This window comes from Triplophysa dalaica, chromosome 18 (assembly GCF_015846415.1).
Source record: "Triplophysa dalaica isolate WHDGS20190420 chromosome 18, ASM1584641v1, whole genome shotgun sequence".
In the NCBI taxonomy this organism is placed as follows: domain Eukaryota; kingdom Metazoa; phylum Chordata; class Actinopteri; order Cypriniformes; family Nemacheilidae; genus Triplophysa; species Triplophysa dalaica.
In genome coordinates this window covers 2,555,111-2,570,793 of record NC_079559.1, presented here as the reverse complement: position 1 = coordinate 2,570,793, position 15,683 = coordinate 2,555,111, and the positions used below count along the sequence as shown (strand labels likewise).

Here is a 15,683-nt window from a genome sequence, read left to right as displayed (position 1 = left end):
TTTTTCTTGCTAGAAGCTTCACTTACATCTGGAAGAGAATCCATCTTGCTTTGGTTACAGCGTTCATTCTTCCATTTCAGTTCTGATATACTGTATATATAGATGATGCTCTGTTTGGAATGCGACTGCTTTGTTTAGCGCAGACGGGCTGGAATGTGGGTTTAGTGATCTTTGACTTTGGCATTTCAGAGTCTTAAATGACTCTAGGAATGGAAGTCTTCAAGACACTGAGGCGAGGAAAATATTAGGTAATGCATTTAACAATGTTAACAAATACAAACTTATTGTAAAGTGTCAATTTTTATATCACAGATTTGAGATGATCAACTTTCACAAATGACTGAGTAACAGAATTCAGACAGTCTCCTCAATATATAATGGTAAAATATTTCCTGCGTCTATTTAAATTTTAATCCGCATGTTATGTAAAATAATTGTTAGGGAACTTGGGGTTAAATACTAAGATTGCTTGCTGACGTAAATCAAAACAGCAAGGTGTTTTACATAAAATAGATTATAAATAATTAATAATACCAGGATCATGTATTAAAGCAATACTTCACCCGAAAAAACACATTTCTGTCATCATTTATTCCCTCATCTGGTTCGTAACCTCAATGTGCAAACAGGTAATGTGCCTTTGGGTTTCGTTCATTGGCATTTATAATCAGCTGCCAGTCCGCCCCTGGGGACGGCCATTCTGGACTTTAACAGAATGTCCTACTGGTCAGTCTGCCCCTGATATGTGTATTTTTTCTGTGGAACAGACAAAGAAGATATTGTGAGAAATGTCTCACACAGCCAATGGTGTTTGGTTACCACCAACGTTGTTCAAAACATATTGCGTCGCGCATGACTACAGATTTGTTATGACACGAGGGTGAGTAACTGATGAAATCATTTTCATTTTGGGGTGACTTATCCCTTTAATAGACATAAATATAGGGTCAATGTCTATAAAAGTCTTGCATCAGACAGGGTCAATGAAGTCATTATGATACAACTCATCATATCATATGGTTTCGTCGTTTACAGAAATCCGAAGACACGTAGCTTTGGAATCTAACTAAAATGTCTAAAATGCCACACGTATAGGAAAATCCATGCTCAGGCATCCGTCATTTCATTGCAGCTGGAAAAAAGTGGGTTGGAGGTCAAATTTGTCTCGCCAGCCTTCTTTCGTCACGTTTCCTCCTGCCGAGACAGAAAGCAAGACAGAGGTTCTCGACACTCGTGAGTTTGAGTCCCCTCTCTGTATTTACCATACCCTCCCCCTGTGTTTAGCGCAGCAGATTAAAGCGAGCGGGATTTGACTGAGTGGTTTAAAGCTCTATCTGGCTCCTCTTGAGCGATAAGAGCTTCTCTGAGCTGCTCTCTCGCTCTCCTTTCTCCTGCCACGTTGTCTGTGGTTTCAAACGTCAACGCGGCATTCCCGCACGCCGACACAGTGACACACTCTCTTTGCTTTCCCCTCATTTTCCTCTCTATCCCCTCGATCCCGACCCCCTCCTCTCCTCTAGTTTTGCTCTTCTCCTCCTCCTCTCCTCACAGCTGCAGTAGCAGATAGCATTAAAGCTCATGTCTTTAGCAGTCACCCGCGGACTTCCTTAAAATATTTACATGCATAACCAGAGTGAAGTGTTATTAGTCAAGAGTTTTCTCTTAAGGAGATTTGATGGAACTCGCAGTTGTGTCTTTAAGTATCAATGTAGTCTCAAATGTTTCTTCTAAAATTTCATATAAATAAAACAAAAAGACATAAATGAGTGTAATTGTTGAAACACATGAAGAGTATGGAGGTGTAAAATTAATGTAGATCGTCGTAGATGTAAAATAATCTGGATTTGTGTAAATTTGATGGGAAATAATATTGACTTTTGATTGCAGACTTGACAAATCTGAGCCCAGTTTGTGACGTCCTTGAGATCTCTTAAACTCTAATGGAGACATTTGTGAGATTTAGGACTCTCAGGAGAAATATCTGACGTAGGAGACTTCGGCACTCCATTTGCTCTCCATTTAATCTCACTGATGTCTAGGAGGAATAAACACTATAAAAAAGATCTCATGTGTGATTTGTCTCTCTTACAGGTATCGCAGTTTTTTTAAACCACCTTACGGACACTTGTATTGAGAACATTTGATAATATTTATACCAAAAAGAACCAAGAGAAATGGTTATACAGCTTCAAAAAAGCAGCAGAAACATGGTGCTACTGAAGAAAGGAACTTGAAACAGAAGGGTGAGAACAGCAAAGACGTCTCGCTCCGTCACGCTGTCACGGCAAGCTAACACTCTCTCACAGTACCTGTTGAAACACTCGACGATGAATCACGTCCGCTTTAGGCTATCACACACATTACCAACCAAACATTTATACACTCCTAGCATAACCTTGAATGCTGAAACAAAAGAACAGCATCGATGGGGAAATCTAAAAATGTGACCAAAGGGGAACTATGTGTGGAAGCCATTTGGTTTAGTAAGGAACTGAGGGTCAAAGGTCAAGTGTCCTGCTCAAGGGCAAAATTGGGTTCTCATGGTGTTGTGGGTTGACATAAACGCTTGTGTGGAATTTAGAAAAACTGGTGAGTCTTGACTCTTGTGTAGGACTCATCATTCGCTCTGTATTCTCGTGTCCCTCTGGATCTCCACTATGAGCTCCGGCCAAACCTCAGTGGTTTCTATTTATACTCATGTGACCAAACTGTATGTCAGTTCCCTTTGATAGCTATATTTTCTCATTGTTTTATGTCGTGCCATCCAAGTTCTGTATGACTGGAAAAGAATCATATATAGATATATGTTGGTGGTGTTTGTTAGGGCAAGTGTCACTATTGCTATCGTTCATTGGGTTTGAGGGTGTGTTCAAATCACTACACCCAAGTATTATTAAAGTTTGGAACGTAACTCATCCTGCACCATTTTAGCTACGGACATCAATCACACCTCAAACCAAGTGGCCTGTTGGGTAGAGGAGTGGCAGTTTTCGCTGGAGGAAGATAAAACGCAAACAAATCCTCACATACATTAAAGTGATTGTATATTCAAAAATAAAAACTCATCATTCACCCTATTGTCATTTCAAACCTGTATGACTTTCTTTCTTCTGCAGGACACAAAAGAAGATATTTTGAAGAAAGTTGGTAGCCAAACACACAAAACCAATGCAAGTGAACGGGTTTCGGTCAACATTCTTCAAAATATCTACTTTTGTGTCCTGTTGAAGAAGAAAGTCATACAGGTTTAAAATGACAAGAGAGCCAGTAAATGGTCTTCAGATACAGAAATGAACATTCTGTCATCAAAGGTCTTTTTTTGCAATCACCAAGCAACACCCTAGCAACCACCCTAACATCTTGACCCTGTTTCAATCCAACATTATTGGATTTGCTCATTCATTTCATAAAGTTCTGAAGAAACTGTTGTTCCCCTAACCCTGAAACGGCTGAATCGCAAAGCAAACAACCAACCCAAATAATGGTATTATCTTTCATACACTCCCTTCTGTTTATTTCGTAACCTGCACTGCACAAAACCTGGAAACGATTATAAATCAAAAATGATACATGACTTTCATGGGAATGTTAGAAAGAGTACAGTTGAGCATCATAAACTCAGCTCCCTGTTGCCCCATTGACGCCACTGTTTATTTCCCCGAAGGCTTCTAATCATATAACCCTATGATAATAAATACAATGTAGACCGAGTCGGAATATTACGCAGGGCTGATAAATCAACACGCTGAAAGAAAACTGCAATCAGATAAACTTTCTGTCACACTTTTCACTCCTTGTGTAGTTCCAGTCTATTGAATACTATTCATAGAGGGAATTGTTTTGGTTTTCTGATTTTTTTTTTATAACATTAGGGAATTAATGGTGGACATAATAGTCCACCCATACATCACTTTTGGCCCGCAACTGTAAGTTCAGAAAAATATTATATATATTATATTATAAGTCCTGTCACTCCCTGACAAACCAAATCGTCAAAAGGAATAGTTCACACGCCTTTTTGTCATTGCAAACAATATATCGTCTTTCTTTCTTCTGCAGAGCGCACAAAAGAAGATATTTTGAAGAATGTTGGTAACAGAAAACCGTTGGTCCCCATTGACTTCCATCGGTTTACTGTCCATACAATACAAGTCAATAGGGACGAACGGTATTTTGGTTACAAACATTTTTCAAAATATCTTCTTTTGTGTTCTGCAGAAGAAAATCACACAGGTTTAAAATGATAACAGGGTGAGTATACAATGACAGAATTTTTTATTTTGAAGATGAATTATCCCTTTAGTGTCAAAGCCTTGTTTAAATCGTTAACCCTGAACATGAGAGATGGTGAAAGTGATGCTAGTAAACACCAAGTGACCCCATTTTGATAGATGTACTTACTCTACAGATCTAACAGGCAGATGTATGCGCAAACATATAATTTAATTCATAATATTAGAAATATAGTCACATATGTGTGCCAGAACGGAAACAACCGCCTCACAGTAATCCGATCTCTCCACCAGATGCCTTTTATATGAGTATGTGGGTGTTTATAAAGGTCTTCAAGGGGACGGCCGCTAAATTAAAGGCATGCTTCTGTCTCCATTGTTACAGAGGCTGACGCCGGCAAAGCGCTTATCAAGACCAAAAACACTTCAATCTGTCACTTGCTTAAATACTCTTGTAAAACAAGACAAACACTAATCAGTAGAATGAATTTCTGTAATAGTGTGAACTACAAATGTCCTACGGGTCACGCCTTCTGTAACTCATCAAAGTAAATCATACTACTAGATGTTTAAGTAAACTAAGTACTGTAGCTCCGTTTCTCTCCCTCCTCTGTATTTATAAAAAAGGCTGAGAAGGTCACACGTGTGGGTGTGTTTTGAATACCGGCCCTGCTCAGCAAAATGTGTTACAAAGCCAACATGGAGATGGTCTCCTTCACTCCCAACCTATATATGGATGCATGTCGAGCACTGTTTCTTTAACAGCGCTCTGGAGATTTACAGGGAGTTTGGCTCATTCACACAAGTGTAACTCTCCAGCCGAGGAGCCAGACAGACTTCCTACTCATCTACCGAGTTGGCTGTGAACCAATGAGAACTGCCGCGCTGTACAAATATCAGCTCCGAATGAGCAGGAGATCGACTGAGCCGACAGAGTTTCTAAACTCATAGATGCTTGTGATATCTGTCAGGGAGGAGATAAGATTGTCTTTCCAAAAATTATGCGACGATGATCATGAGAGTTTGATCGCTGGCAGGCTGTTTAAGAGATACACACCCTCTCAGAAATAGACGGGTCCAAGTTTATGCAACACGTTCTTCCCTCAATTTCCGACATTTTCCAGTAAAACATCATCATACAAGGAAAACAAGTCTCAAGAGAATTCGGTTTAAATGATGGTTTCTGTTATTATTTCAACAACAAGATCATCTTGAATCCAAGCGTGCACTGTGTACAAACTAGAAAAAAACGCATTTCAACCTAATTTCTAATATCTCCTGGTAAAGCGGTATAAATATTTCAAGATTAGTTATATTCATATTTTTTTTATGTTAAATGACCATTTGCAATATTTCTCCCAAACGTCAAATGAAAATCAGGTTCTTATTTGCAGAAATTGAAAACTGGAGAAACAGATCAAAATAACAGAAAAGATGCTCTGTATTCTTTCAGACCTACATAGCATATTTTCTGTTATTTTGATCTGTTTCTCCAGTTTTCAATTTCTAAATGCAAATAAGAACAATATTGAAGTTTATATTCACCTTTAAGCCATACAACAGTAATATTTTACATGTATATGTAAAGTTTAAAATTATTATTCATGGGATAACTTGTTTTTTATTACAGTTTTCATTCATCTTATCATGCTGTCAGATTTTCACATCGCTGTTGGATGACTTTTTGTCACTCCAAAGGTTTGATTTAGTTGAAATCACAGTGATTGGAGTCAATTAGCCACAATACATCTAGAGATGTGAATCTGAAAAATGGTCTTTTAATCTTTCCACGGCCTGTACATCTAAACACAAACTGCCTTTCTAAACAAATGCGATCTTGTTCAGTTGTAAAACTGCGCATTCCTGCGCAAAAGACGTCACCAGGATGTTGCTTAGGTGTTCTGAAGGGCTTCAATGTGTTGCTATGTGGTTGCTAGGGTATTGCTACGGGGTTAGAGCCCACCCATGTCTATGTATCTCCATACTCTCTAAATATCACCCGGTTCTCATTATAAGAAAGTCTGCAAAATGTTTTCCCCATTTACCAAATATCTCTTCACGTAAAATCACACTGATGTGTTTGTAGCAGCCGCTAGTCAACATGGTGGTCAGCACAGACACAAGTCACCGCACCGCTCCGTACCCCAGACTTTAATTGGATTGCACTGCACTGCCTGAGTAAATAACCCAAACTGACAGAGCCTCAAGGAGGCACACAACGACACACACAAGTACAAACATGCATGCAGCACCAACAGAGCAAAGAGAGACCCCGGGCAGGACGGTAGGGCTCCGCTTCAAGGTCTCGTTGCCTTATCAGTGAGAGAGCAGCGAACCACGTGAACATCATTATGTGCACAGTAAACATCTGACGGTCTGCAGATACCAACACCTTTGCATGTATGATGGAGAGTTGTTTTAGCTAGTAGTAATGTATTTCCTTAAAGCATTCTCATACAGTAATATTATATTTAGCACGAGGATTATAACAAAATACAAAAACCATCACACCGAAACATCGAGCATTGATTTAATGTCAAGCTCCACTTGGAAACAAACATACAGGTTAATACTTTGTTCTTTTTTGAATGAATATCTCGTCTTTAAACAAATCCACCCAACAGCCGCTTGGCTCAGTCAGTGTTCTATAAATAAGATGAATGGTGATTTTTTTCAGTAATCATTCGAATGAGCTCCACCTCCTCTTAATATACTTGAATGCGATTTAACCTCCGCAACAGCACACTTGAATCTTCACTGAGTGATAGCATCTTAAACGGCAATATTTCTTTCATTTTTTAATCAAATGACGGGGTCAAGAGTAGATGACTTATTTTGTGTGACCTAAAACCAAGGTCCAAGTCATTAACCATGTACACATTTTCAAGCATACAGAATCAAGACTCATAATGACTGGAGTGGTTACATTTTTCTACACAAGTAGAGTCACATATCCAGCACCGTGGTTCATTTTACACAAAAACGTGTTGGCATTTTTTACATTTAGCAGAAGCTTTGTCCAAATCAACCTACAGTTTGGTGGATTGTAGGCACATTTGCCAACATGATCCATCATGCGCTATACTGTGTACTTACCCCTTATAAGAAAAATAAGCATCGTTTATTTTACTGAAATTGTAGTAACCATGTTTTTAGGGAGATTATCATCTTCGTTTTACAACAAATACCATTTATAAATTTGTGGTTACTATAATTCCAATGCAAGTAAAAAAAAATCTTGAGAAACAAATCAATTCTAGATGAACTGTCATTCGAATGAAATGTCCTCTGTTGGTCTCAAGTGTTACGTGGGAGACAATCACTGTAAAAACTATCCAAATAAAGATTGCAAAAATCTCCCAGATAACAATCATCTACATATTCTGTCCTCTAGAAGTAACCAGAGGTTAAGTGTTTAACACAAGGACACAGAAGACCTTCTTGGATCAATCATCAGAAATTCACCTCTATAATAGCCTATTTGTATACATCACTGTTACCCTCACTGTTGTTTCTGGTATCCCTGCACGAAAGTCTCTGATGTGGAAAATCAAAATGTCACATAGCCTATATTAAGAATGTATATATAAACCAGACTCACCTATTCTGCGCAGGGCAGGCTGAGGGCTGCTGATGTGGTAGGAGAAGCGCATGGCTTTGAACTGGTTGGAATACGACGGATCACTTGTTAGATGAGCGCTCTTGGGTCGATTCAGCTGCATGCCTGTCTGCTCAACCCTCACGCAGGCATATATGACACACGACTCCAGGGAAAAAAGACAACGAGATGGGGGGCTTTATATCTTTGGTACAAATATAAAACATTCACAAGAGTCCAGCGACACCAGACGCACTTGCGTCCCGACAGTCTCCTCTTCCCGATGCTGTAAACGGTAAATCACGGAGATCAATGTCCCCCGATCAACCGGTGCGGTGTAAATCCTATCCAAACCGCTCAGAGCAATATAAAAAGCCATCAACGATCAGATTAACCAGAAGCACATGTACGACCGAGCCAAGTTTATATCAAGAACTCAACGGACGCGTAATGACCTTTACGGAAACCACGATATTCCCTTTGTAAACGTATGGTTATCCGAGCAGAATATGCACTAACAGAAGCGACGACTAACATATGCGTATTAACCGGTTACGCGTCCATAACCGAAGCAACAGAAGTCAAATCTCAACAGACGAATGTTGCATTGCGTTTTCAAAAGAAGCACTAGGTCGAATAACCCACATTCTCCTTCTGTTAGTGACATTCCTGTAAATCCATTGACAGTATCGGTTTTAAAGCAAACTTTCCCGTCCAATCCTCCTCAAACTTCTGCTTTCCGAATGTAAAATACCGCCGCAGTAAAGATAACCGCGCATTGCCGTTAATATTCCGCCCTATCCTGACGTTTTCCCCGTTTCCTTTCGGTACAACCGTATCCAGAAATATGCACACTCAGCTGCTTCAAACAAATCCACATTCGCTTTGTTTCCAAACTTCTCGGAGTGTTTGAATGTCTTCGGAACGGAATCCTCAGAGACAAAGAAGTGTTACAATGTTGCAACGTTCCATTGTTCAAATGTTACAAATGTTACAGTTCCGCGCTTGTTTGTTTTCACCGGTTGCTTGTCTATTCTTTTGTAGGACACGACAACGCCAAAGTGTGTTAAAGTGAGAGCCCTCCTCCTGCAGGACATCTGAAACCGCTTCACCCCCTCTATCCCTCTCTCTCTTCCCAAAGTCTGTTTCTCATTTTTTTCCGTCTCCCTTTTCCAAACGGCTCGCGCTTGAAATGTGATGCTAAGGGAACAATTTCAAAGGACTTGAGGGCCGCCGTTCCTGAAAGAACGCATTTTAGGGGTATATCTTAATCGCACGAGATGGTTTACATTTAAGAAATTAAACATTTACACCCCATAAAAATATGTGGATTTGGAGGGGCGGTTAAGTAGGCTCGTCCCGTTTGACCTGAATTGCACCAGCAGCTCGAGTACAGGAGTGGATAAATAAAGACAACTTCAGTTGAGTTTTAATGCGAGGTAATTTTACAGTTGGGTGGATCTAATTAGGTGTCATTAAGTTAATAGCTCCTCCTGATCTTTCAACTTGTTAAACTAAACTTTTGTGCACACTTCAAAACAGCTCCTTTATAACGAATGAGTGATCTTGCAGAGATCTAAATAAATTCAAAACTCAAAAGAAGATACACATTAAACTGTCTTCTTTATTTTTGTATATTTGCAGAATATGTTCTTTTCTATTAAGCACAATTCCCCTCAAATTCAAATTATTACAATGCACACTTGATTTTACTCTAAAAATCAACAAAAAAGTAAAATATTAATAAAATATACATTGATAAAATACATTACAACTGAAGATAATTGTATAAATTAGGACAAATGTTTTTAAATGTATTGCACTGTGATTATGGGAATTTGGGGGGTGGGAATGTCATGAAAATTACAATGCATAATCTCCAAACGATCCTAACATATGTATCTTTTCTTGTTTTCTTTAAGCAAAATCTAATTCATTATCAGTGTGGGATAAATCATATTATCACAGCCATATTATATTTAATATTATTTTGCTCATTCCATACCTTAAACTGGTTTGAACCTGGCTTTAGGTATTTGTCTTTCATAAATGACGATATGAGAAAAACAACTTCAAAGTCAGCGGTGTTTATATAAATTGAGTTTGTACAGAGTCAGTAGCAGCAGCTGCTGCAGGACTGGGTCCCTTCACAGGTCACTGTGCCTAACACATTTTGGATGTTTATCTTTTCTGCTTAAACATTAGTAGAGCATTAATGAGGTCATGTTGTATGTTACACATCACATGGTACAACTGTGTGTCCAAGACAGGAAACTGGTTCAAGCTTCTCTACAGCGGCCGGCCACAGCTACACTGATTGCCCATTAGATGTCAGTCTTGCTCAGAGTTTCATTAGTATCAAACAGCAGGAGGTTAAGATCATTACTATGATGGTTTAACAGTCAGCTGAATGAAATGCTTCTTTCCACTTAAAAGTGTCACTGAAATTCATTTATTGTATTAGGTAAAAACAAAAAACATGACATCAAAACAATGTTTAAGGTTAAAAAGCAGCAAACATTTCAAAAAGTCTTTCAAAGAGTTGTGAACTTTTGGATGATGGATTTTGGATTTTCTTGGGTTCTCGATGGATGAATGTGACTTTGGGATTTTCTAGGCAAACTTGGATCAGAATGGATCTAACTCTTTCAGATATTGGGTATCACTGTCTTATTTCACTAACCTGTGGACCACACAATGATCTCCGACTTCTAAGGCTATACCTCGGCTGTTAGGGAAGCAATAAAACCTCATTAATACACATACTGTATGTCTCTGATCAGAATACAGCTAAACACAATTAAGATTCCAGTTTGTAACATTCTAAACTACATCCACAGAAATATTTTCATTCAACAGAGAAGTGTGAAATAGAGAAGTGTTTAATATAAAGAAAAGTTTTTATTCGTTAAAAAAGAAAATTACTTAAGAATATCCTTACTTCATTTAATTTTTTTTTTAGAATTTAAAATGACTTGGTCTGAATCTTCATTTAAAGCCTGCTTACACCAGCGGGTGATTGATAATGATTATGTTGTGTTAATTTTAAGCTCATACATGTGTTGCGGTTACAAAGACGGATACAGATGACCTGCTGATGTTTTATGTTTTGCAAAAGGGACACTAAGTCGAGGGAGATGAGAGAAGCTGCGAGTATGTTGTCATCTTAGATCAGTGCCAAAAAACAACACAAAAAATATTTTAAATCGTTATATTTATCATCCATAGTGTGAATGGCCCCTAACACACTTGGTCAGTGTGAACTCTGTGTATAAAAGGTGCCGTTTCTAAATTTGTATTTAGTGTTCGACAGGGAAAAAAGGGTTTGGAGAAACATATAGGTCAATCATGACAGAAGAATTTTCTTTAAAAAAAAAAATAGTTCAAATGTATTCATGTTGTTTTACAGCACCTGATCATCATCCACCAGCACACTGTACACCACAGCGGCAGACGGCCGCACACGAGACCCTGAAGTGCGTCGCTTGCGTCTCGTGGGTTCTGTGGTACTCTTTGTCTCCAGCGATGGAGAAAAGCTCTCACAATGCTGGCCTAATAACATACAAACACATTTCCATCAGGTTTAGGATTAAAGTAATCTCTGTTCACCAAATATTACTCAGTTAGGTAAACTATATTACATAAAGATGAACTGCATAAAAAAAAAAAAATGCAAATTGATCCCTGCTCAGATGAAAATGTCACACATTAAGAAGCTGTGCTTACTGTCACGAGAGCCCGAGAATGTCGACAGAGCTGAATTCACAACACTAGAGGGATGTAAAATAACTAAACTGCCATCGCTATCTTCCTGCTTGCATTCCCAGCGATTTCGTCTGGTTCTCTTCCATTCATCCACAGATGTCGACAGACATTCTAAAAGACATCAGAAGAAAGATCCACAACAAATTCGAGAGACTTAATAACCCTGTAAATTTTGAGGAATGTACTCTCCAGGAGACACCTGCTCTCTGGAGGGCCTGCTGAAGGTCAGAGCGAGTCTCCTTAAGCTCTCGCAGAATCTCCAGACTTTCTCTGCTGATGTTCCGATACCGCAGAGCGAAGTAAAGCAGAATGAGACAACCGATTAGAATCATAGCTCTTCTTAGGATTCCAACTGAAAAGGTGATTCTCTCCTGGGCAAAAAGAATCCTTATTGAAATAATTGGCAAATCACAAATGTCTTGAACAATTGTTCAATTATTTTGCTTAAAAAAACAAAATTAGCTTTCATAACAATAGATTTTACAAATAATACACTTACAAACTTTAAGTGGACCAGACAGGGAAGAAAAATATACGGGATACATGGGAACTCATTTAATACTGTTGAAAAAGCATCCCAGCATGCATCTCAACAAGATGGTTGAGAAATGTGTTTATTTAATATGAAGACAACACTAAGCAGTGTTTATATAAGTACCATCTGTTGATAACCTTCATCCTCATTTTCCAAAACCATCCGACAGATCATCCTTTCCAGATACACATTCAAAGCCACGATTCCGAAAAGAAAAAATCTAAGATGGAAAAACCTTTACTATTAATTTGTGTGAACGAAAAAATAAAGATGATTTTTGTTTATTTAGATTATTTTATTTCACAATAACTCTCATTGAATTGAAAGGCATCATAAGAATAAGATATTAAATGATGACTATCACTACTACAATTTTAATAATATAATATGATATTAGAAACACAACATGAAGAGAAATGCTGACCTGGCACCAGCTGTACGCTGCACAGAGGTCAGAAAAAAAGAGGCGACGATGCCCAGAGCGTTGTAGAAGAGGGAACTGAATGTGTGGGTCTCGGACATGATGAAGCTCTGGAGAAAAGCCACACGGTTAAAGATCTCGGCAAACGCCACCTGCTGCTCCTGAGCAGAATGCCTCATTTCTGCAAACACATCTCTCAAACCTGAAAGCAAGCATTTTAGAACAGTCTGTGTTACTGCGCAGATAACATGCAAAGAATAAGAGAAACAGACAACAAATACACACGCATACAAATTCACGCATACGATACTGCAATTCAATGTGAATAATTCCAGGAAGCATAGGAGCATATTTGTTTACATTTCTCTGAAAACAGCTTACAGCTTAGCTTACATTAGCATGCTCTACCACGATCCTAGCTCATGGAGAGCAAGTGTAAACAAAACCTAAAAGGAAAGTATGTACATATGTTTTCAACCATGCTGATATTTATAAAAGCAATAAATGAAAAGCTACGTGGAGGCCAAAGTGTTTCCATGAATATATTAACCACATCCAAATACTGTGACATTACATGATACAACAGGACTGGCCTTTGGAAAAACACGTTAAAAATTATATTGCTGAAACCCCTTTTACGATCTGTAACTCAAAAGCAAACAGCATCCTGCAATATTCTCTCATTTAATTGAAAGCAGCACCTTGTGTCGAGTCCTGCAGCGTGCTCTTTAGCTCTTCTCCATTGCGTAGGATGGTCTCCTGGGACTTGAGCGCCGCGCTTTGGGCTATAACCAGATCTTCTGCCATCCGCTGGGTGGATGTCAACTGCTCCGCCACCCCAGCTGAACTCTCGGTGAGCCTGAGATACACACAAACATTTAGTCTGACGCATATTTCATAGGGAAAAGTGGGGTTAAGTCATCCTATAGGCAAACAGAAATTAGAAGTGAAACTAAATGCTACTTTTTATTACTTCAGGATGTCTGTTACAAAAATGCATTAAAGGATATAATTTCCACCAAGGATTAATATTCCAGTTCAGCAAAAAAAAAAAATGTAGAAAATTTCACCCGACAGAAACTTACTATGTCAAACAAAAACATATTGATGCAGATTTTTTGTATGATTATTAAAAGCTATAATCTTGTGTTGAGACAGTACCTGTGAATGGTGTTTTCTGCTCTGTGTTGCCAGCGTTCACTCTGCAAATAATGACATATACTATGTGCATGAGTGAAAAACTCAGTGTACGTGTTGAAGGCAACAGAGTCCATGTCCTGTGTGCATGTTTTGACGTCACTATTTTCAGGACACTCTGGAAAAGCACGACCTGACCTGCAACAGACAATTAAACAATGCATTAAGTCATACTATGCTGTCAAAACAGTGGTCAACAACAGGATTGGTGTATTGCATGGAGGTCTGTTTCTTCACAGGAAAAACAAATTTGTACAAATTAAAGGGAAACCATAAAATGACCCCGATGATGCCACATCCACTAGTGTCTTACTATTCAGCCTATATCATGTTAAAATTGTGCATATTACCGGGACTCCTTTAAGGAGACTTGGTTTAGCTTTAAATGATGAATAAAGGGTAAAATTGTAAATAATTTAGTGCAAAACCTGGATTCTGAAGCATCATTGACCAGCTCAGTGGGGGTTCATGTTAATTGCAGTAAAAGAAGCAGATATAACCTTTGCAGGTGGCAGTGTGTGAAGGACAGCGCAATTTTGCTCTGCACATCCTCATTGAACTGACTGCAGCTTGACTGAATGTACTTCAGCGCGCGGGACCAGCACGCGCCATAGCGGGGTTGCGCCGCCAGTTCACGCGCTCTGAGAAACTCAACGCGGCCTTTGTCCTCTAAACTTCTGTCGATGCTCGTTGCACATACGAGAACAGAGACGCCGAAATATGCAAAAATTCCAGTGGTCCACATCTTAAGAGCACCTACAATTATCCACACAAACGAAATTAAATCAATGTCTCACTTAATTAACGGACGATTTACCAAACACTCACTCAGTTCCCAACGCACTCAGTTTGATGCCACATTTACCAGGTGAGGGGTGGAGATCTGGGTGGAGTGTTAATGGGTGGGGGTGGTTTCATCATTGATCCCCAAGGTCATCAAAGGTGTGGTCGACTTCATTCGGTAATGTGCGTCTCATACACCAAACATACACCAAGAGCTGTGATATTGCTGTGCTATTAATCAAAGAAGATGAATAAGGGTTATAATAAATGGTTAGTATTAGGGTTTTCATTTATAGAAAAGGAATTAAATTCAGCTTATTTACGTGTACCATAAAGTATTTATTAATTCAGTTTATTAATGTATTGTTTGTATAGGCTATAACTTTTTTAAGTTTTTGCTTGTACTATTGCTTTAAATTAATTCATTAACGAAATTAAATTAAAGAAATGAAATATTCTTACATTTCTGTTAACACGGTACCATACCTTACCATAAACAAACCTCCTACAAAATTTAGATTCAAATGTTAGACAGTATAAAAATGTAATTTAAGAGAAAAATAACATATATGCAAAGGAATTTTAGACTCCTTTTAGAATGTTTAAAGTAATTGATTCATTCATAGTATTTGACACAAATGCCCTCATTGGGGTTGATATTTATCTGATTTATTTCTTTATAAAGGCAATGTGGCGAATTAAAAAAAAAATTAACTGGTACTGCAACATTTATGAATTTATATATTTTTATTGGATAAATAATAGAATGATGCCTGTAAATCACCACTTTCATGGGACATCCCCACAGATACATGTGTCCTCTTCTTTCTGTTCTTTCTTACTGTATTAGCACATTCCTTTAAAAAGCTGAATTCGATGACACCACTCATCTGCATTGGTTGACTTTTTACAATAAAACGTGTGATTATGTCAATGTATTTAGGCTACAACTCTTAACAGTTATAAGCAATATATAAGAAACAAAGAGCTTTATAATTTCTTGTATAGAGCGTGATTTACAAAAATGGATAAGAAACAGTTATATTTCATAGTTTATTTAGCACAATGCATTGATAATTGTTTCCTTCTTTTATTAAAAGTGGCACTACTAGTTTTCTTGTGGGATGTGTGGGATGTGTGGACCTTTTAAAA

General features: G+C 38.3%; 2 protein-coding genes across 2 annotated transcripts in view; both read right to left on the bottom strand.

Annotated features, from left to right (window-relative positions):
• The window catches only part of fgd1 (FYVE, RhoGEF and PH domain containing 1), a 36,460-nt gene extending 27,589 nt beyond the window's left edge, over positions 1–8,871 (bottom strand). The window contains exon 1 of the mRNA XM_056729895.1: positions 7,834–8,871. Coding sequence (XP_056585873.1) covers positions 7,834–7,954 — 121 coding nt within the window. The 5' untranslated portion in view covers positions 7,955–8,871. The remainder of the gene's footprint in view (positions 1–7,833) is intronic.
• Positions 8,872–10,838: 1,967 nt separating this feature from the next.
• Positions 10,839–14,493, bottom strand: LOC130440400 (uncharacterized). The gene is made up of 8 exons (XM_056773505.1): positions 14,249–14,493; positions 13,713–13,886; positions 13,253–13,410; positions 12,555–12,753; positions 12,254–12,350; positions 11,795–11,966; positions 11,557–11,706; positions 10,839–11,382 (listed from the first exon to the last, which is right to left on the bottom strand). The coding sequence occupies exons 1-8, from the start codon at positions 14,491–14,493 to the stop codon at positions 11,234–11,236; spliced, it is 1,344 nt and encodes a 447-aa protein (XP_056629483.1). The 3' UTR covers positions 10,839–11,233.
• Positions 14,494–15,683: the final 1,190 nt, after the last annotated feature.

Excerpts from the sequence above, each read along its gene's own strand:
- LOC130440400 (XM_056773505.1), bottom strand. The coding sequence starts at position 14,493 with ATGTGGACCACTGGAATTTTTGCATATTTCGGCGTCTCTGTTCTCGTA. Across the intron at positions 13,411-13,712 it reads GCAGAAAACACCATTCACAG|GCTCACCGAGAGTTCAGCTG; the intron begins GTACTGTCTCAA and ends TGTGTATCTCAG. Across the intron at positions 12,351-12,554 it reads CAGCGTACAGCTGGTGCCAG|ATTTTTTCTTTTCGGAATCG; the intron begins GTCAGCATTTCT and ends TTTCCATCTTAG.